The 23332-nt window shown below is 49.0% G+C and overlaps 1 protein-coding gene across 1 annotated transcript in view; it reads right to left on the bottom strand.

Moving 5' to 3' along the window:
- The window catches only part of LOC142557014 (uncharacterized), a 171485-nt gene that overhangs the window by 59430 nt on the left and 88723 nt on the right, over positions 1-23332 (bottom strand). Inside the window, exon 2 of the mRNA XM_075668550.1 lies at positions 15623-15665. Within this exon, the coding sequence (XP_075524665.1) occupies positions 15623-15665 (43 nt within the window). The remainder of the gene's footprint in view (positions 1-15622; positions 15666-23332) is intronic.

Here is a 23332-nt window from a genome sequence, read left to right as displayed (position 1 = left end):
TTCAGTTGCCGCTCCAAGAAACTCGCGCGACTGCCCATTCAGGTGTACAAAGTCATCATTCCTGAGATACATTGTTTTACAGGCCACCATATAAAGACGCAAGATAGTTCACCTGCTAAGCCGGTCAGTACAGTGTGAGAAGGTGCGAGCATAAAGGCATTCTTTTGTCAAGCCAAGTCAAGTTGATTGCAACAGTCATGTTGGAGTTACACAGGAAAGTATTGAATTGAACTGTTTTAATTGTGCATTTATGCGCCCCAGAACAACATACAATACGCCTTCTAATTTGGAACTCAATGACTACAATAAAGACACAAGGAAAGATCAAGAATAAAATGCATACAACTTAAAAGAAGTATACTTAACAGCAGTATTTAGCAGTATACTTCATAAACAATAAATAAGATACCCGATATCCTTTTGTGCTAGTATACGCCCATTACAATTTTTTATTGAATGTCATAACCTCGAATAGAAGTATTTCTATCTGGAATTTAAATGTTTTTCATCAAGTAGGAAAAGCAGACTGTAAGAAGGTAACAGAAAATAATTTCATTACATCGAAAATATCAGTGAATTCGCTCATCTGCGTTGCACACAAACACACAGGAATAAATGCAGATACTGGAAAGTACGCAGAAATCTATGAATCCCCTACTATAGCGTTGCCAAGCGCTGTGGTTCTGGCACGAAATTGAAAAAAAGAAATAATGCTCGACCTCATAGGTTCTCGCCGCTGTTGCGTTTCGCCTGCGACACGTGGTTTTGCCGGCGCGACTGCGGCAGGGCGGCAGACATTTTGGCCCGATCGTCGTCGCCGCAACACTCATCGCCAGGTGTTTCCAGGCGCGACTGCGGCGATGCGACCGCAAAGGATCACCCTCGCATTCCAGTCATTGTGCCCGAAACAGGCGATGCCAAAGCAGGGATCGTCCCCTCATTACAGCCATTGTGCCCGAAACAGGCGATGCCAAAGCAGGGACCATCCTCGCATTCCAGTCATTGTGCCCGAAACAGGCGATGCCAAAGCAGGGATCGTCCCCTCATTACAGCCATTGTGCCCGAAACAGGCGATGCCAAAGCAGGGATCGTCCCCTCATTACAGCCATTGTGCCCGAAACAGGCGATGCCAAAGCAGGGATCATCCTCTCATTCCAGTCATTGTGCCCGAAACAGGCGATGCCAAAGCAGGGACCATCCTCTCATTACAGTCATTGTGCCCGACCGGCAGCGCTACAACAGGGTGCTACGAGATCGTGCTCGACAGGGTGCTACGAGATCGTGCTCGACATGGTGCGACGGCATCGCTACGACAGTGTGCGTCACCATTAGCCCATTGTTCATTCACGTGCTCGTCTTTTGAGGGGTTCCTTCTTGCCCTCAACTGCGAGAGTATAAAAACAGCTGCCCCCGGACGCCAAAAGGAGGGCTCCGATTTCTTCTGTTGAGTGAAGTGCTCTCCCGTCTCTCTACTTCGGTCAAACCTGACCGCCAACTCTTTGCGATGTTAAAATAAACCAGTTGTTTTGTTGTTACCAGTCGACTCATGCTTTGCCGGGACCTTCGGATGCTTCCAGTTGTACCCCAGGCCGCCAGGCCAACGCTACCCTTGGGGCTTGCGACCCAGGTACAACCACGGGCGTCAGCGCCGAGTTCCCAACAGATCGTACCAGCAGTCCGATCCAAACATCTGGTTGGCAGCGGTGAGATCGCCTCCGACTTCAAACAACTGTCTGCCAGCGGTGAGATCGCGACAACGGAGGCCAGCAGCGAAGAGATGCAGTTGACGGTATGCTGAGCAGCTCAACGACGATCCGGGAGCAGTGCAACGAGCCCTGTGTGACGACTGGTTGCCTGCAGCGGAACGACTGCGCGGAATTCCTGCCTGCGAGGTTTGGTGAGTGCGGGACTTTCTTCTTCTGAGCTTTGCCAGGCTTTTGTTAGTGTCAGAAACAGAGCTGGTAATTGTGGTTGTCGTTGCTGCCGGGTTAGTTTGCGGCAAGACAATAGTAAGCAGTAGAGAAAGCAGCATTCAGAGCAGCCATGGATTTGAAGTCGTTGCGCAAACCGAAATTGTTGGAGCTTGCAAGAGAGTTGGGTCTGGATGTCTCAGACAAACTAAGAAAACCTGAACTGCTAAAGGCTATTCTTGAGTTAGAGGCTGAGGATGACGAGCTGTCGGAATGCCTTGAGACTATTGAGGAGAGGTCAAAAAGACAGGAGCGCGAACTTAAAGAACAGAAAGAAAAAGAAGAGCGTGAACTTAAAGAACAGAAAGAAAAAGAAGAGCGCGAACACGCTTTGGAAATGAAGCGTCTCGAGGTAGAGATGGAACGCGCTCGTAATGGAAGTCAGGCACACGGTGCAGGAGAACGAGTATTGTTCAAAATGACTGACCTGATGCGGCCGTTTAAGCTTGGAGAGGACATTGGTTTGTTCCTGGTTAACTTTGAGCGAACGTGCGAGAAGCAGGGGTTCTCTCGGGAAACGTGGCCACAGCGCTTGCTCACTTTGTTACCCGGCGAGGCGGCCGACGTAGTCGCTCGCTTGGATAGAGAGGAGGCAGAGGATTTCGACAAAGTAAAATCGAGTCTGCTAAAAAAGTACCGGCTGTCTGCGGAGGCGTTCCGTCGGAAGTTTCGGGAAAATGAGAAAGGCAAAAGTGAGTCATATACAGAGTTTGCGTATAGGCTTATGTCGAACATGCAGGAGTGGCTCAAAGAAGAGAAAGCGTTTGGTGACCACGATAAAGTTCTGCAGTGCTTCGGGCTAGAACAGTTTTATAGTCGGTTACCGGAGAACGTGCGATACTGGGTCTTGGATAGGCCAGACGTTTGTACGGTGGCTAAAGCCGCTGAGCTAGCCGAGGAGTTTGTGACGCGTCGGGCTCGCGGAGCTAAGGATGGTCAAAAGGGTGAATTTGGCTCGAAGTTCGAGAGGCCGAAGTTCACACCCATGAGAGCAAAGGGGAACACGCGTAGTGCGGATGCGAGTGGAAGCAGTGCGACCGAACCTAAGGAGACGGCGGCAGCCGAAGCCGAACGCAGAAAGCGGTTCGAGATGAGGCGAGCGGGCGTTTGTTATACGTGCCAGAAGCCGGGTCACTTTTCGGCGCAGTGTCCGGAAACAACACCAAAAGTTGTGTTTTTTTCAATAGGCAGCACTGACGAGAACATGAAGCTTCTCGAGCCTTACATGCGAGACCTCCTCGTGAACGGGAAAGAGTGCCGAGTGCTTCGCGATTCCGCAGCTACGATGGATGTAGTTCACCCATCTTACGTAGAACCCCATATGTTCACGGGCGAGTGCGCGTGGATCAAGCAAGCCGTGGAAGCTCATAGCGTGTGTCTGCCAGTAGCAAAGGTGCTTATTGAAGGACCTTTCGGAGCGCTTGAGACAGAGGCGGCAGTGTCATCTATGCTGCCACCCCAGTACCCGTACCTATTTTCAAACAGGTCCGATCACCTCCTGCGCGAGAAGGGGCTTTTGTTTGGTGAAGCTAGTGTTCAGGCCTTAACCAGGTCGAAGGTTCGGGAGCTCGCTGCAAAGGCGGTAGTTGCGGGGCCGACGTTATCAAACAACGAAAAAGGGTCAGAGGCGCAGCAAGCTGATATTCCGAGCACGCCCGAACTGAATAAACTTGAGTCTGTAACGTTAAAGGCGCCAGATACTGGAGAGGAAACGCCCGACGCGGGAAAGTTAGAAGAGCTATCTACTGATTTGCTCATCGCGCCTACGTCAGACGGACTTGATAGGTTGCTAAAAGTCAGCCGGACGGCTTTGATAGCCGAGCAAAAAAAGGATGGCAGCCTGGAAAACGTGCGCTGCAATGTCAAAGAAGGTATCGCCAGGAAAACTGCGCGTTTTGTGGAAAGAGGTGGAGTCCTGTACCGGAAGTATCTAGACCGCAGAGGAGTGGAGTTCGATCAGGTGATCGTGCCTCAATGCTATCGTCAGGATCTGTTGCGCTTGTCACACGGGGGTTCGTGGTCCGGACACCTTGGAGTTAAGAAAACTAAGGACCGTCTCTTGCAAGAGTACTATTGGCCAGGGTGTTTTCGGGACGCAGACCATTTCGTGAGGACATGTGACACTTGTCAGCGGGTGGGCAAACCAGGGGACAAATCGAGGGCGCCGTTGAAATTGGTACCTATCATTACGGAGCCTTTTAGACGGCTCGTTATTGATACTGTGGGACCTCTGCCGGTAACAGCCACGGGGTACAGACACATTTTGACTGTGATCTGCCCAGCGACAAAGTTCCCTGAAGCAGTGCCGCTTAAAGAACTCAGCTCAGTTGAGATAGTTAATGCACTACTGTCCATATTTGCGCGAGTTGGTTTTCCTGCAGAAATTCAAGCAGATCAGGGCACAGTGTTTACTAGCGCTTTGACGACAACTTTTCTCGAAAGGTGTGGGGTAAAGCTGCTACACAGCTCAGTGTACCACCCACAGTCGAATTCCGTTGAGAAGCTCCACTCCGTCATGAAGCGCGTGTTGAGAGCGTTGTGTTTTGAACATCGAACTGACTGGGAGCTGTGTTTGCCTGGGGTGATGTTTGCGTTAAGAACCGCGCCGCATGCGGCTACGGGGTTTTCGCCAGCTGAACTGGTGTACGGTCGCTCGCTTCGATCTCCGCTTCGCATGCTTCGAGAATCGTGGGAAGGTAGGGGCGACGACCCAGTCGTGGTGGAGTACGTGCTTAAGCTCCTCGAACGCTTAAGAAGGGCACAGGAGTTGTCAGGTGAAGCAATGACAAAGGCCCAGCAGAGGGCCAAGGTTTATTATGATCGGACAGCCAGGGCCCGTCGTTTTGAGGTTGGCGATGAGGTCATGATATTGCGCACATCGCTAAACAACAAACTAGACGTGCAGTGGGAGGGCCCAGCACGAATTGTTCAGAAACTGTCGGACGTTAACTACGTGGTAAGTCTGCCAGGAAAGCGGAAAGCACAGCAAGTTTACCACTGTAATCTGCTCAAACCTTATAGACAAAGGGAAGCAGTGGTGTGCATGATGATAAACGTTCCTGAAGAGCTTCCGGTCGAGCTTCCAGGACTAGGCTCAGTGACGAACAGGGAAGACACCGGTCAAGTCATTAGTGACCTTATCAGTAAAGCACCGCTGTCGCCCGAGCAGAAAACCGAACTACACCAGCTATTACAAGAGTTTCAAGGTCTGTTCTCTGAGAGGCCTGGTAGGACTTCTGTACTTACTCATGATATAGAACTTACCTCCCCAGAGCCAGTACGATCCAAGGCGTATCCGGTGTCACCCCGCCAGAGCGATATTATGGAGGCGGAGGTAAAGAAAATGCTACGGCTCGGTGTTATTGAGGCAGGTGAGAGTGATTATACCTCCCCTTTGATTTTAGTTGAGGTACCGGGCAAGGAACCTCGTCCTTGCGTCGACTACCGCAGGCTTAATTCCATCACTAAGGATCAAATTTATCCGATCCCTAACATCGAGGAGCGCCTTGAGAAAGTTAGTAGCGCTCAGTTTATTTCCACCCTAGATCTTGTCAGGGGTTATTGGCAGGTTCCACTTACAGAAGAGGCTAGTAGGTATGCGGCGTTCATTTCACCAATGGGAACATTCCGTCCTAAAGTGTTGAGTTTTGGTTTGAAGAACGCGCCATACTGTTTTTCAAGCCTCATGGATAAAGTGTTGCGGGGACAGCAAGAATTCGCTTTACCGTATCTAGACGACGTAGCGATATTCTCCGCATCCTGGTCTGAGCATATGGCACACTTGCGGGCAGTGCTAACCCGCCTGCGCGAAGCGGGCTTGACAGTCAAGGCTCCTAAGTGCCAGTTAGCACAGGCCGAGGTTGTCTACCTCGGTCACGTGATTGGTCAGGGTCGTCGCCGCCCCTCTGAAATAAAAGTGGCCGCTGTGCGAGACTTTCCGCAACCGCGCACAAAGACCGATATTCGGTCGTTCTTGGGTGTCGCCGGCTACTATCAGAGGTACATCCCTAGGTACTCTGATATCGCGGCTCCCCTGACGGATGCTCTAAGAAAGACAGAGCCTCAAACAGTCGTCTGGGACGAGACAAAGGAAAGAGCTTTTAGCGCCCTAAAGAGTGCCCTAACAAGCCAGCCTGTGCTACGATCGCCAGACTATACAAAAGGGTTCATTGTTCAGTGCGATGCTAGTGAGCGAGGCATGGGCGTTGTACTGTGCCAACGGGAAAATGGAAAAGTAGAACACCCCGTCCTGTATGCTAGTCGTAAGCTGTCCAGTCGTGAGCAGGCGTATAGCGCCACCGAGAAAGAGTGTGCGTGTCTCGTGTGGGCCGTTCAGAAATTGTCATGCTATCTAGCCGGCTCGAGGTTTATCATTGAGACGGATCACTGCCCTCTCCAATGGCTGCAGACCATCTCTCCCAAAAATGGCCGCCTCCTGCGCTGGAGCCTCGCTTTACAACAATATTCCTTTGAGGTGCGTTACAAAAAGGGGAGTCTCAACGGTAACGCCGATGGCTTAAGTCGAAGCCCCTAACGTAGGAATCAGCCTCAAAATTGTTGGTTACTGATGTTTTTCTTCCTGAGGCAGGATTTTTTTTAACATATTGCTTTTGTTTAGTGTTTCAAAGTGATGATATGCTTTCTAGTGCAATTTTTCAATTTGTGGACGCGTTCTGAGTGATGCTAGACTACTGTAAGGAACTAGGCAGTGGAATAAAAAGGGGAAAGAGCCTGGCAGGGCTTAGTGAGGGTTGTGCCGTGCTTGCGGACTGAGCGGTTGAGTTTCAGCGTAGTTCTAACGCTTGCCGGGAACGAGAACAAAAATGTGAACTCTCCCGAAGTCACTTTGCAGTGTCCCGTGCGAACCTGAACGAGAGAACGAGGCCTTCTCTGTGCGCTGCGCTCAAGAAACGTCGAGGGACGCCCGACTTCGGTTATGAGCATCATCGAGCGACATCCCTCCGGCCAGCGGATGCAGTCCCCTGTCCATCGGGATCTCCTTCCCCCGGCGGGGCGGTCTGTTGCGTTTCGCCTGCGACACGTGGTTTTGCCGGCGCGACTGCGGCAGGGCGGCAGACATTTTGGCCCGATCGTCGTCGCCGCAACACTCATCGCCAGGTGTTTCCAGGCGCGACTGCGGCGATGCGACCGCAAAGGATCACCCTCGCATTCCAGTCATTGTGCCCGAAACAGGCGATGCCAAAGCAGGGATCGTCCCCTCATTACAGCCATTGTGCCCGAAACAGGCGATGCCAAAGCAGGGACCATCCTCGCATTCCAGTCATTGTGCCCGAAACAGGCGATGCCAAAGCAGGGATCGTCCCCTCATTACAGCCATTGTGCCCGAAACAGGCGATGCCAAAGCAGGGATCGTCCCCTCATTACAGCCATTGTGCCCGAAACAGGCGATGCCAAAGCAGGGATCATCCTCTCATTCCAGTCATTGTGCCCGAAACAGGCGATGCCAAAGCAGGGACCATCCTCTCATTACAGTCATTGTGCCCGACCGGCAGCGCTACAACAGGGTGCTACGAGATCGTGCTCGACAGGGTGCTACGAGATCGTGCTCGACATGGTGCGACGGCATCGCTACGACAGTGTGCGTCACCATTAGCCCATTGTTCATTCACGTGCTCGTCTTTTGAGGGGTTCCTTCTTGCCCTCAACTGCGAGAGTATAAAAACAGCTGCCCCCGGACGCCAAAAGGAGGGCTCCGATTTCTTCTGTTGAGTGAAGTGCTCTCCCGTCTCTCTACTTCGGTCAAACCTGACCGCCAACTCTTTGCGATGTTAAAATAAACCAGTTGTTTTGTTGTTACCAGTCGACTCATGCTTTGCCGGGACCTTCGGATGCTTCCAGTTGTACCCCAGGCCGCCAGGCCAACGCTACCCTTGGGGCTTGCGACCCAGGTACAACCACGGGCGTCAGCGCCGAGTTCCCAACAGATCGTACCAGCAGTCCGATCCAAACACCGCCCAGTAAGTCGTCCTTATATTCTCTTTCGAAAACATGAAATTGGAGGTTTGCAGACAGCAGCACAATCTACGAGTCTGACCTAGAGTACCGCTATAGTGCCAGTTTAATCGCGTGATCAAGTACAATTGTCGCAAGAAACCGGTGATCGAACGGCTTTGCGGCCGCTCCCAGCATCTACACGTGGCCGCGCGCTCAAACAGAAAGCGCGCCTCTATCAATTTTTCCGCTAAACGAGGCTTTCCCTCTGCTAACTTAACACGCCCTAGTTTCCGGGAACCAAACGTCCTACTGGCTTACTCTGAGGCTGTGAAAGGAAAAAAAACGAGAAGAAAGAGAGAAACAGAGGAACGCGTGCTGATGAATCTATTAGCCCCGAACGCTTGCGTCCAGAACGGGACGTCCTATATATTCCGGCTTTAACGAGCGAACGATCCGTATCGTCGCTGATCTCGACGCAATAGTAGCGTATCGGAGTACATCGGGCATGTACGTGGAATTGCCGGACAAGTCAAGCGCCACACACCACGTTTTCTCTTTCTTTTTTTCGTATTTGTGTTGTCGCACATACCGTATTAACGCGAATTTAAGCGCCCGGCGTTCGACATTAACGAGGGCAGCGCGTGTTCCTTCGAATATCATCGCACGAGTTCAGTATAGAAAAAAATTATTACGAGAGCGCTCGCAGAGACGTTGTTTGGAAACGTGGAGTGCCACACTGCAGGCACAGATAGCGCGTGTGAAGATCGCCGAGTGTCATTTTCGTATAGCTGGACAAGTAATTCGAGCTTATCTATTTTAAATCTAGTCAAGGGACGTTGGAATTGGCCCAGCTATATAGGTCTATGTTGTTTGCGAATGCTTGCCTTGTCAGCACTCCTTGCCTTCCTTAGAATGCAATCTAGGGTCCTTACCGGTAGAAACTTGGCCACACCTGAGCAGACGCTTTAGAAATCTGTGACGTCATGACGGACTAGTTCTGAAACTTCACCGCGGCAATCACCACTGGTTTTTCATTCGTGCGTCTTTTGCGGCTCGCCAATTGTCCCCTATGGTAAGATCGAGTGGCAGTTTTGTCGTTGTGCGAGCGTTATTTGCTAGCGCACCTTAACCTAATGCCGTTATTGGCGCCTCCTTAAAGGGACGCCAAAAATGAATGTTAAGTTGAGCTCGATTAATAAATCGTACGTCTCGAATACTGGAAGGGCTCAGAAAAGGATGCAACAACGAAAGCTGGCTTTGAAGTTGCTTCATTAGCTACGTGTGACATAGACTTGGCCGGGGTACATAGAATTGACGGGGCACATGAGCGGGTAGTTGGAGACGTATGGGAGAGGCCTTTGCCCTGCAGTGGGCGTAGCCATGATGATGATGATGACGACGACGACGACGATGATGATGATGACAGACTTCGACAGCTCCTGCTCGCTCTATTTAACTAGTACCTTAGTTGGTATTATGCATTAAAAAAAGATGTGTGAACCCCGAGCGCTGTGAGAATAAGTTTAAGCGATGCTTCGATTGGTGCTTGTCGAGAACACTTTTCCCGCTTAGCGGCAATCCTGAAGTAGTGATCATGCGACCCAGTTGGGCGCATTTGCACCGGCAACCGCGCTGCTCAACCTAAGGCTGTCGCGCTCGATGACACACGTGCCACGCATGGCGACGAATGCAACGGGACGATGGCGTGAACGTGACTGTACGACGACTATCCCATGACGAGTACGGCACGATGGCATTGGCACGACCACGCTGGAACCACTGAAACAAAAGGACAACGATCGAATGACCAAGGCAATATGGCGACGATTGCACGACGACGACACAATGGCGACAATGGCTTAACGATGACGGAACGATGGCGACGATGCGATGACGAAGGCATAGCGGTTCATGGGATGACGACGACCACAGCGTGGCGACAACCTGATGGCGATGCTGGAAGGACGCAAATGGCACGACGACGAAGAAATAAACATGAAACGACCATGAGTGACACGACGACGACGCAGTGACTACGACGACGCGACGACGAAGGCACGACGGACAGTGGAATCACTGCGACAACGTGACGGTGACTACACGACGGCTGTGGGACGTCTCAATATTCATTATATATCCGGTGTCTGTTGTGCATTGTGTCCGGTACTGGTCAGTAAGGCGAGACTGTATAGCCAGCAGTGATGACAAAGGTATGACGACGACGTGAAGATGGCAAAACGACGGCAACGTGATGCCGAACCTGGCCGCCCAGCGCAATGTTCCCGCATTTTAAGCTCGCCTTCTCCGATGAGAAGCCGTTGGCATGCCGACAGTGGAATTACTACGAACGAAGGACGGATGATAGAACGACGATGTCGACATGACAACGCAGGAATGACCCCGCTCAGGGTTATGACGATAGAAACGTCGTCCTGTATATGATCTATCCGGCAAGACAACAACCAGCCATGGCAGCAGCAGCAGCTGGAAAGTCGAATAAAGAGACAAAGAAAGCTTCACTTTATCAATACGTTATTGCCGGGAAAATTGTCATCCGCCTTATACTATAGCGCAAAGATACAAGGCAAACCCACACGGGTTCTCAGAAAACCGTGTGAAGATACGAGTTTTTATTCGCAGTTGAAGAAAAATTCATCCTGGTCTGGGTAATTGAAAACGGGACCAACGCCTTTTCTGGGTGGTCGCTCTACCGTCTTCTAACCAGGAGGCTAGTGGGTTTTCGGAGCAAGGATGAATTATTTGATCTGTCGAAACATACGTACAATGAATATGGCATTGTGCGGAAGCTCGTAAAATGGAGGAAAGTTTCTTCATCCTAGCGCATGACCATTTTTCTTTCCTTTCATAAACCTTCCTCCACCTTGAGGACTTGCACAGAACTGATAAGCCATATGTCCTTCCCACCGTTACCCTTCCTACGAATAGACCACCACACCAGTTCATAGTCAGCGCTTGTGTTCTTCCGTCTTCCTGTGGCTGCAGCCTACACTGCGGTTTTGGTAGGAAATTCACGAAAGGGAAGCAAAGGTTTCAACTTCTCCGCTATAAAGGGAGAAAGATTAAGACGGAAAAGCAGAGTAGGTTAATTAAGGACGTGCCCGGTTGGCTACCCTAAACTTAGATAAAGGGGGAAAGATAAATCAGAAAAAGAAAAGATAAGAGAAATAACAAAGTGGCGGTTATTGTGAATACACTCGCAGTGGAGCGTTCGCTGAAAATTCCGAGCGTTCGTACAGTCCAGTCGCCTTCGAGAAACATAATAGGGCTAGTTATTACCATTGGATCGGCACCCGCGAACTAAATGAAAACAAGTAAAACTCCTGCTTGGGTTAGTTGGTTCATGCTTGAATTAGTAAAGGCAAGGCGCAGAAGACCAGGACTCAAGAAGAACACAAACGACAGGACCGGTGCCGGTCCTGTTGTTTGTGTTCTTCTTGAGTCCTGGTCTTCTGCGCCTTGCCTTTACTAATTAAATGAAAACAAAGGTTTGAAAGAATGCTTCACATTTTCGCCGCTTGTAACCAGCCCTTTTTGCATCTAGTAAGCAATAAGATAAAGTATAGAATGAATACCTGACCGGACCAAAGTTATCTATAGCGTGGCTCTTAATTCGCTGTCTCCTTAAAGTCGCGTTAACACGGTACTTATATGCAACACTTCCTCGTTCAAGGACGCGTCCCGCGCAAATGGTAGGCGAAAGAGGCATGGTAAAAGGTATACACAGTTACGAGGCGGCGGCTCATACCAGCCCGGCGGGAGGCATTTAAAGGCGATCGCAACCCACCCCCCTCCCCCTCCTCGCTTTCCTCTCCCCACGCACTTACCGACTCACACTCCATACAGATCGCCTAGTCGGCGCGCCGCCAAATTACACTCCACTCATTGCCCCCCACCCCGGAGGCATTTCTGCGTATAATGGAGAGAACGCGCGGAGCACATCCACGCCTAAATTAGGTGCAGTCATCATCCAGGCGGGCATTCCTTTTTTTCTAGGCCACTCTTACCTCCGCGGCAGCCTTCCCCCCCCCCTCTTCTCTCTCTTTCCTTTCGTATAAGACCGCGCACTTCCTGCTGTGTGTATGCGTCTATAGATTTTGCGCAGAGCGCATTTTTATATTTCTGTCTTTAGTATAGCTTGTAGTCTCTGCGCTATTCAATGAGAGTGCACATGCGTGTTAGCGTACAAGTGCCGCTCCATAGCTGCCCCCCCCCACCCCCCTTTCAAGGTCGTTAGGGGGTCTGCTTCTGGGAGCTGCACGGGGGAGCGGCTTTCACTTGTGAACGCCGCTCAGCCAGCATATATTCGCTGTAGTCTGCAGACACGGTAACTTCTTGTAAACGTGCACTTTGTCACGCTTTCATGTTGCCGGACGCTCCGCGCTTGAACTGAAATTAACGCCTAATAAAGGTGGCGTCGACGTTATTAAAAGAAGCGGTGTCGAAATCATGGCGGCCATGACGTATTTCCGCCTCCTGCAATCGATTTCGACGCACGCGGGCCGCGAGAAAGTGTAGAGCTTTCGAGATCTGCTTCAGTTGTTCGGAGGAGACCGTCGCCGGCGGGTGGATTTGGACGCCACTTATTGGCTGGGCGGTGTCACCCGACCTCAGCGCAAACCGTCACGTTATACACGCTGTAACGTGACAGGTGGCTACGCAGTTGCATGCTGTTGGAAAACGTTACTGGGCCTGATGGAAACTCTAGGCTTCATAATGGCGTTATTTAGCGCAAATTGTAACATCATTTGAGCATCATTTGGGCACCATTTGGGCCGAGCAGTGATAATCGCCTAAAAGGCGGGTGGCTTTTATGGTCTCACAGTAATTATGGGCGCAGCAGTTACATATTGTTGTCTCTTGTAATTTTTTTTTACGGTTCGTGTGGAAGTATACGTTTCGTATAAACATCATTTTGTGCCAATTACCATTAATAGAGCACATTACCGGTGGCCGAAGGGCCGCAAATGCGGACCTTACAGGGCCACTTAAAGCGCCTCTCTAAACACCCTTAAGTTTACGGGTACTTGTTTTCGATAAAGCCAGAAATGCGCGATAGCCTATGACCGTTGCTACGTGTCTCACCGTGAGTGAATGCACAGTTCCTACCGTTCCCTATTGTTTTCATTTTCCGTAGGAAGTCGAACGTACGTGTTTCCACTGGCTTGTCACAATTTTTGTCTGAGGCCTCCAGTGTGTCATGTGTGCCTTCGAGATGCGTAATCAAGTTACGCTTTCCTTACGACAGTAAATTATACTAGGCGTTTACGCTGGTTTGTGACATCTATTCTGATGTCCTTACAGTGTGACCTTTGTCTAGTTCCGGAAAGAAAAAAGTATGAAATTAAAAAAAAAAAAGGGAGCAGGAAGGTACAGGGGCGTGCACCGGTCTGGAAGCGCATGCGACGAGTTCACGCTAGATGGAGCCACAAGACGGCGCCGCAGCAAGAACAAGTCGTACGTCAAGGCGCGTGGTATGTGAGCTTTCCTAGCGAATATCTCTTTTTTTGCGTGCATTTCAAGTGCCGATTGATGTGGAAGAACACTTACGTCATCTGCTTTATCTGCGACAGACATGAGCTTGCTATTGCGAGTCCTCTTAGCCGGAATGACTGGCGAAACAGGTATGGATTTCTAGTACGAAGCCTGCCGGGCCTTCGTTGACCGTGGCTGATCTCTCGTAGCGCGTGGGCTTGCACCATTACGCTGCCACAGTTACAACAATGAAACGGGGAGAACCTTACCCCTGTATATTTCACTTCGTACAGAGGTAAACGCACTATTCTGGAACGCGGGAACCACGTGCTCAGGACTGCGCATCTAAAGATGACGTGTGGCGCGAAATCGGTTGGATGCGAGCTTGCGTGACTATACATTTACAGTTTGCATCGATTTCTCACAACCTGGTGGTCTCCTCAAGCTTTGCTAGCTGTTTTGGCCCCTGCAGAAGCGCGTTCTGTAGACAAGTGCGCTGACCTCCGCACATCTATCTCTCTGCGTGCGCCTCTACCGCACCATTCTTCCCTCGAGAAGCATCACATAGCGTCCTCGTGACGTCACTGCGACGACGTCCAGCAGTGTGCGTTCGCACCAACTGTTGTCTGCATGTCAGCATAGCAATTGCGAGCAGCGCATAAGCGCGGGAACACAAACTTGCAGTTTATTTCGTTTAATTTTCGTGCCATCGCATTATCATAAAAGTTGTGATCCGTGCGGTAAGTTGAAATAAGGGGATTGCGTGACATTGCACGCTGCATAGGATGACAATAAGAAATACTATTTTACGCGTCGCATTTTGCTTTATAGCATTCAATTTAGCGCTTCGTGTAAGGTTCGCTTGAGGTAGATTCGAAAATGTGCGTTGGATATGCACAATCTCTTCTTTTTTTTTTCTTTCCCTATTCCTATTTGTTTACCTTTGCTACAAGAAAGTCCTAGCAAGCCGCTGTGTTCCTCAGGAAAATAGAAGAGACAGCTATATAATGAAACGCAGATAATTGTGCTTTGCGCAGATGTTTTGGCGTGTATGTAGTCAACTATGTGTACTCCGCATAGATAAGGGGATCGTGCACACAAAGTGATGAAGAAGAAGGAGTGCAGGATAAAGGAAAAAGTCAGGATAGTATAGGATCCAGCACTGTAAAATTACTTGTGCCCTTAAAAGTGAGAAATGGTGTAAATCTGTCTATAACTCACATACCCAAAAATGGTGTAAGGATTTGAGAGACTTACACCATTTTCTTTTTTTAATTTTTAAGGGTGCAAGTTATTTTACAGAGCGGTATGTACTGGTGATACAAATGTAACGGTGCTAGTGTAAATAGGGCAGGGCTTGTTTAAAGTTTAATGTTTGAGTGAAGACACACAGGAAGAGGCCATACCACTTTCACGGTCCGACGCAGCCAGCAGACTTCGAGTGCTTGCACGGGAGATCACGCTCTCTCGATGGTGCACACCAAGCAGCCAGACCAATTGGAGCAATCGTCAATACGACCTGCCCTCTTTGATGCATCTCTGTATGCCAACTGGACTCCGCCGAAGTGAGGCCACTCTGCTTTATCGCTTATGGCTAGTGGTGGCCTTCACGAAATCTTACTCATTTCGCATTGGAATGGCGGACAACGCTCTCTGCAATGCCTGTCTTTGCGAGGAGACGCTAGAACACATTCTGTGTGACTGTCCTGGATATAATGTTCAGAGACAGTTCCTGGCGTCCGTTCTAACGCACCTTGACAATACACCATTGTCAGTTGCAACTACTTTCACATATCGCCGACAGAAGACATTGCAGCTGAAGGCGACGAAGGGACTACTTCGGTTTATGAAAGAGACGGGCTTGGACAAGCGGCTGTGACAGTGATGTCAGGTACCGCGCAAGAGTGACGGACTGTAACTAACGATGTGTGCGCTGTGTTATGTGCTCTCTCTCTCTCTCCTCCCCATCTTTCTTCCCCCATCCCGCTCCCATGTGTAGGGTAGCAAACCGGTTAAGCTAAACTGGTTAACCTCCCTGCCTTTCCTTCTCCACTTTTTCCTTCCTTCCTTAATGTTTGAAGTTGCCGTGAAGAAGAAGGCATAGCAACTAGTATCCTCGCTAGTTCTAGTGTTTTTTAGGGGCGGGAGAAGGAAGCAGAGCCCGTTCTAGTGAAATAACAAAGAAGATGAGCACTGCAACTCACCTGTGGGCGAGAACTCGGTCACTTCCTCCTGCTTGGTCTGGCTCTGAAAGCGAAGAGAAAAGACCAAACGTTTGTTGTAGGTGTCGCTCGCATTGATACACAGCGCAACCCAATTGTGACGATACCACTTATAGTGTAAAGAAATATCGCATGCAGCGAAACTTTCGCAGTGAAGCAGCAAGAATGTCAGGACAAGAAAAGCTGTACATAAGGAATTTTACCCTGAAAGTCGAATATAAGCTGAATATAATTGAGTGTAATGGAATAAAATGCAGCTGGACGTTTTCGTTTAACAAAAGCTTTTCACATCACTCGGTAAGGCCGACTATATCGCAGTGCGTAGTTTCTGTTTAGGAGACGCAGCAGGGTGGTGTGGTGGTTCAGCGTACTCGCACGACTTAATTTTACTCTAGTTGTCGTAACAAGAAATTAATTTCAGCAACCTGCGGTTCCTTAACGTGCACGCACATGGTGCGCGAGGGCAGCTCCATTCCGCCCATGTCCGAATGTAGCGGCCATTGCCGGAAATCACCCCCCTCCCCCATCGCGAATTTGTTATCAGCTTCGGGGCGTCGCAGCCACCATGGTGGGTAGCCAATTCTAGATTGCGTCGTCTTCTTGAAAACTCACATTTCGCATCTTCAGACGTTCGGCGTTCTCTGTTGCGAATCTCGTCTCGGCATCTTCAGCCGCTTGCGTGTCCTTGGCGATCGTTCAAGTTTGCCCAAGTCAGCATATACGTTACGTTTTACGTAACTTACTACGAATCCCACTTCCTAGGACCTAACATGCTAGTCAGATACGTCGACAGGAAATAGAAAACGGGGCGGCAATTCATTGGTGCCGCAACTACTGATCTAAAGAAAGAAAAAGAAAACATATGTGATTCAGTCATGCAGCCTCGCAAGCTGCTCATTTTCGGCGTCTTGGAAAAAAATAATAATAAAACGATAGCGAAACCTACTGCGTTTGCAAAATGTTTCTTCTTTTTCTGGTACTTTGTGAATATTATAGAACGTTTTTTAATGCCTGGTGTTTCAGCGAACACTTTCAAAAATTTTTAACTTGCCTGTTCCACTTAGTCCGATTTTAGTCCGTGAGCTGGCCTACTCGAACAGGCGGGCATTGCTTTCACAAAAAAATTCAAATGCGTAATCGACTAGTTAACAAAAAATTATTAATTAAGCTTCTAACTAATTAACTCATGGCAAATGTTGCAGTTTACAAATTCGAGCAAGTGAGACTGCAAGGCATATCCACTTGGAATGAACTGTGCGGATGGCACCATTTACGAGATATGTGCCCTCAAACTTGCGATGAAAATGCGCTGTCGTTCCACTTTCTCAACAAAACGTCGTCTTATGCATTGAAGCGCAAAGTAACTGGAACGCCAGTGCATTTCTCCGCAAGGCTCGGGAATCAATATCTCGAAACTGGTATCGTAATGACAACTCGTTCCAAGTGGATCCGCCTTGCGAACTCCCCGGCTGGAATTTTGTAATTGCATTATGTGCCATGAGATAAATAGTTAAAACATAATGGGTGTTTTGTTAATGACGTGATCATGTATTTCAATTTGTAAATTGCAAGATGTGTCATAACGTAATTAACGATAACTTAATTAGTAATCTTTGTTAATTTGTGATTACGTATTTCAGTTTCTTGCGCAAATAATGTCCGACTCTTCGAGTAGACCGGCTCGTGGACTGGAATTGTGCTATTTGCCACGGGAAAATTGTTAGAAAAATTAAAGTCTTCGCTGAAACACCCGGTATATAACTGCTAAAGCGCGATTACGTTTCACTCCTCACTATTCCTTTTCATTTTCATTGTTGGGATTAAGCATATAAAGTCCGAAACACACAGAACGCTTCAGATTTCAGGTACCAGATATCATCTGAGGCTCTTAGAAAATTGGTTTGAAGGTTGGAACAAAGAGTATTTTAAGCAACTATATATGGTGGTCGAGACTTGCTTGCACACTATGTCGTTATTATTATTATTTTTTCAAAACACGCACCCGCGCCAAGAAGTTTGGAGCTCATTGTGTTGTATTCCTATGATTCGCAGGCGGCACATCGGACAGTGTAGCATAGTATACAGGCAATGTCACATGCTGCAGCTTGGTGTAGTTGCAGCGCCACTGTGTTGTATTTGAGACATTGTTGTTATGCACTGTTGTATATTTACGTAACACAGCCTGTGTGCAGATTGGAACTTTCATCTCGGTCTTCCATGCACAGTCACGACTTTGAATAGGGCTAGCGATATGAAAGCATTTCCTTGTGCACGTGTCGCTAAACAAACTTCACTATCACTCTGGCGACGTTCTGCCATTTTCACCTGCATCTTTTGCGGACATTACCAAGTTTCGGAAGCAATAGGAGTCAATGACAAAAAAATTTCCTCCCATGGCGCCCGTCTTTTCAGGTAATGCATGCAACAATAGCCAATGTAATTAAATACGCATTAAGTAGCATAAACCACAGTTTGGCAAACGAAGGCCGCCACTGACGTACACACATTTAACTTTGCCTGCATGTTACCAGGGACCACATTATATGTAACGTGCCCCTTAATTTCGCTAAACATAAAACAGGGGGCCTTTCTTATAGCTCACGGAGGACACCAGAGACACGATCAACACGAGCCTCGTATAACACGAACAACACCATATATATTTACCACGAATATACACTCGCTGATTATGCGAGGTTTCGCGAAAGGTTCTAGGTACGCTAACTTCACGAATAATAATTACTACATAAGTTTGTTTGATTCCGTAGGTGTTCTTTGCCTTTCCTGAATGGACGCTGCGGAGCAGTAAGAAATATTTGCGGTAGCCATCATTTCCAGAAATGTTGCATTACGCGCAGGTAACGATGGGCACTGGATCCGCGCCAGCAAAAACTTTAAGACGCTTGTGTTGCCAGGACAGAGAATGTATTGATATTGTGTGCTCGCGGCAATTACAGAAATGAGGTTGAGAAGCATCGAGGCAAGAACGCCTCGCTACGGTGACAACGAGGGGGCCTGAGTCTCTGTGTAGTGATCGACGATTAGCGTGCTGGCGGAAGAAAAATATGGAAGAGATTGATAGAACCGGAGTCATCGCAAGTGTTGGTAGTGGTATACAGAATGGTTATAGATGCTTTGAATGCGAAGCTGAAGATCGAGATCATATAGGAAAAAGGCTAGATATAGCGATAGATGAAGTAAAACCCGATTAACTCAAGCAGGCTGCGGGACTATTTGTCCCCGTCCCTTTTCCGAAGGGAATGCCAGTGAACACCATCATCGTCAACACGAGTACTGTATACGGTGGCGTCCGGAGCACAATGCGTTTCGACGCACGACCGTGACGAGGCAATGAACGGACACTTTCAATATTCCTCGTTTACAAAATGGTATTTTTCGCGTACAGAACGAAACACGATGTGTCGGAACGTTTTGTCATTTCCACGCCACGGCTGCTCCATGTTGTGCTCCAAGTAGCGCGAGAGTCAGCAGCCGTGCACATGTCAAGGTGGTGAGAAAAAAAAAAAAAAAAAACAAGTGGCCCAGTTGTTCGCAAATTTTATTGCGACAAACGATGACGATGCGGCCAGCCGTTTCGCGTTGCAGCTCGCATACGTCCTAGTCCGATTGCGTTGTGGAATACGCGCGCAAACACGCACGCATTGACAGAAAGAAGCGCACGGACGCCGGGGCTCTTCGATTGGTCACCGGACTGCCCGAGACGCTCGCTACGCTGAGGCTCAGTGACTAAATGCAGCACCACCTCGTGGCCATCTTGGACCAGCGCGGGACGACAAACTGAAGAAACTCGGCCACACGAACGAACACACATGCACACATGCACATGCACTCGGCGCACACGCGTAATCAACACACACACACACACACACACACACACACACACACACACACACACACACACACACACACACACACACACACACACACACACACACACACACACACACACACACACACACACGCACACACACACACACACACACACACACACACACACACACACGAACGTGCTCCTCAACAGCGACGCGTACGTCTGCCCAGGACGACTGCAGTGACTGCGGCGATGTGGGCCAGACCGGTAATTGGGTCGGGCCCGACCAACCCCTCGACGTCTGTTCGCCTCTGCAGAAAAAAGAAGGAGGGGGGGATCCAACGAGAGTGCCCCCTTGCGAGTGAGCGCGCTTTCACGAGGATCGCGTGTAGCAGCCGCTGACAGCCGACCAAGCTGAGACTCGCCCCAACTGAGCGCCGCGCGCAATAATAAACCGGCGGAATTTAGTACGGCGCCTACACCCATGCCTTCTCCCTCCTCTCGTGAGGGCGCGCGAGCCCTGTTGATTAACTACCGTCGAGGGGCCGATATTTCTCTTTGACGAGCACCCGTGAATTCCACAAACGGGAGCGTTATCTTGTGCCGAGCAAAGCGTGTTGGAGACCGACGATTTTTCGCCGGATACGTCGACACCGGTAAAAGGCAGCATACGTTTTTTTTTTTAATCTTTCGGCTCGTATATACCATAGGACGGCCATCGTGGGTTCGTCACACGAACAGTTTATCGATTCTCTAAATTCTGTGCGCAGTGATGTCTAATTAACGTGGTTGTGGATTAAAACAACGTATAGAATCAATTTGGTACATAGACAACATAATATGGGCGGGTCTTGGGCTTAGGTATTTCCGACTGTTCAGTTACTTACCCGCAGTCCATGGCCGGTGTCTATTTGCGACTGTGTTTCATCCGACAGTTGTTGAAATCGTTATATGTGTCATATACACTTGCATCATGCAGATTTTTTTTTGTATCAGATAGATAGATAGATAGATAGATAGATAGATAGATAGATAGATAGATAGATAGATAGATAGATAGATAGATAGATAGATAGATAGATAGATAGATAGATAGATAGATAGATAGATAGATAGATAGATAGATAGATAGATGCAGACAGGTCGACCTGCACTAGTGCGTTCTAGTCTGCGACTCTGCTTTGGGGAAGAGGGAAGGTGAGTGAAAGTACTGGAATGGATGGTGATGATACGAGAAGTGGCGACTGCTTATGTACATTAGACGGTGGCCCTACTAGAGCTGCTAGTCTAGCTGGGTGTCCTGCAGAAACTTCAACAGCGCTCGAGTTGTCCGCGTTGAAGTCGCAGTGCCAGTCCGTGCGTGGACCGATAATAGCTTCATCCGACAGTGGTTGCCTGCCAACGCTGGCTAGGCAACTATCCAACGTCCTTCGCTCCAGCGAAGGACGTTGGGCTGCTGGGCAATCGCACAATATGTGTTCCAACGTTTCAGGCGTCTAACATTGTTCGCAGTCAGAGCTGTTTGACTGGCCGATGAGGTGTGCAGCTGCTGAGCACGAGGTCGCGGGATCGAATCCCGGCCACCGCGGCCGCATTTCGATGGGGGCGAAATGCGAAAACACCCGTGTGCTTAGATTTAGGTGCACGTTAAAGAACCCCAGGTGGTCAAAATTTCCGGAGTCCTCCACTACGGCGTGCCTCATAATCAGAAAGTGGTTTTGGCACGTAAAACCCCAAATATTATTATTATTATTATGAGGTGTGCGTAGCGGCGGGTGAAAGAAACGCTCAACCGAATCCTGCGTAGCAATGACGCTTTTCTCCGCGTAACCTTCGGGGGCAAACAAAATTTACCATCTGGGTCGATCATAGGTATTCGTCAGTGGAAGTTGTCAGGGAGGGCTCTGTGTGCCTTTGTAATATCATGCATGAGCGCTTTGATATAGTTGGTGTCATGCCGCGAGTAGGCAGTCCGTACTTCGTCAGAGGAAGAGAAGGCCGATCTTGCCTCACTGTCAGCGAGTTCATTGCCAATCACACCACAGTGACCAGTCATCCATTGAAAAGCGATACGTGGCAACCTCGCTTGACACTGTGATGAATTTCGTCGATTTTCAGCACGAGCAGGTAATATGGTCCTTTATTTAAAAAGAATTTTAGCGCCTGCAACGCTGATTTGGCATTGCAGAACACCGTCCGTCTATGAGGTGTCTGCGTCGTCATAAAATCGACATCCTGCCGTATTATCACCACTTCCGCAGTCGTAAATGTCGATTTGTGGTCCAATTGAAATTGCTGAGTAATGCTAAGTTGCGGTATAACATATGCCGCCGTTGTGGCAGATGGTGTGACCGAACCATCGGCATATACTTGTGCAGTCCCACTATATAACGTAAATAGATGGGACAGGGTGAGCTGCTTCGAGCCAATGGAAGAAAGATCGAATTTCTTCGTAATTCCGGGTATTTGAAACCTCACTACTGGTCTCGGTAAGGTCCACGGAGGTGTCTCGGGGATGTTGATGGCCTGCAACGTTGGAGGTATAATGCTTGCCTGACATGCAATTGCTTCAGAAAAAAGCACAGCCACGTTTGGTTCTTGGAAGTAATGACAAAGGATGGTGCGAGTGTCTGGTCAGCCGGTGAAAATGGGTTCGTACAGGTTTACAAGACCTGGATACCTCGATCGGGCAAGCCCCTGTTACCGCTATGGTGCCCTCAGTTGACATGCAACGTGGCAAGCCAAAGCATATCAGCAGTGCTGGTGCCTGAAGACTCTCCGGCGTGCGCTTTCGCATCCGATAATTTCTTAAGTAGAGCTATATATGTCTCACTTGGCTCTCAGTTTTCATGAGCGTTCACTTCAGTTCTCACGAAAGACGGCGATAAGCGTATACATGGTGGCTACATTTTCCCGTGTTTTCAGCAAAAGCGTAGCGAGAGAGCGGTAAGAAAGAAACATATATAAATTCCCCCTGTCATCTTTTATCTGTCCCGCATTATCCTCGCAAACACCATTTCTGTGTCCCTATTCGCTGGCTCGTTCTGTTGGCCACGAACTGCTTTCGTAGAGAAATTAATGTCCAGAACAAATATGCATGTACGGTGTGGCGTCCGCTGTGGATTAATTTGAGCGACGTATTCAGCCTAACACAGAGGAAAATATGCCAAACGCTGCACTCTATGTGACCAGCTGTGTGCATTTTCATCTCTCTCCTTCTCTGGAACCCACAGCCGGCTCTCGTAACTCATTGGATGACGCGATTCCGAAGGCCTTCACTGCACCACGCGTAGTTCACTAGACGGCATATAGATGACACTTCCGCTTTTCCTTTTAATAATTTAGATGACATTGCGAGGGTGCGCTAACACGAGAGGGAACACCTAACCGGTATGTACTCAAGTAGCGATTACTTCAGCAATGCGACTTCGGATTTTCATCGTTAATACTCGATAAGTGCGAATATAATTTCGAAGAGCCCTCCGTGCACGTTTCTGATGTCTTCTTTGCAGAGTGAAGTCAAGCAACATTCTCTTTACTGAATGCAAATCAGGTGATCGCTTTCACGTTGGCTCCAACTATACGTAAATCCCGCGTGCAAGAAACGTATCATTACACTGAATCATAAGGCAGCCCAAGGTCATGGCCTCCTGTGGACGCCCCTTAAAGGGATAACTAAGAGAAAAAGTATTTTGAGCTCTATTAGTAAGTTGCCCTTGTAGAATGAGTAAAATACTAATGAGAAAGCTCTCTCATCGCGAAAGCTGGATGTTTAGTGCGCTAGAAAAGACGCAAAAGTGAAGGAGAGTGGCGACGCCACGTTGAAATTTCCGCACCTGAACTCCGTGACGTCACGGATT

The sequence above is a fragment of the Dermacentor variabilis genome, chromosome 9, assembly GCF_050947875.1.
Source record: "Dermacentor variabilis isolate Ectoservices chromosome 9, ASM5094787v1, whole genome shotgun sequence".
Classification (NCBI taxonomy): domain Eukaryota; kingdom Metazoa; phylum Arthropoda; class Arachnida; order Ixodida; family Ixodidae; genus Dermacentor; species Dermacentor variabilis.
The sequence above is the reverse complement of the archived record's forward strand: the minus strand, read 5'-3'. Positions and strand labels throughout refer to the sequence as shown.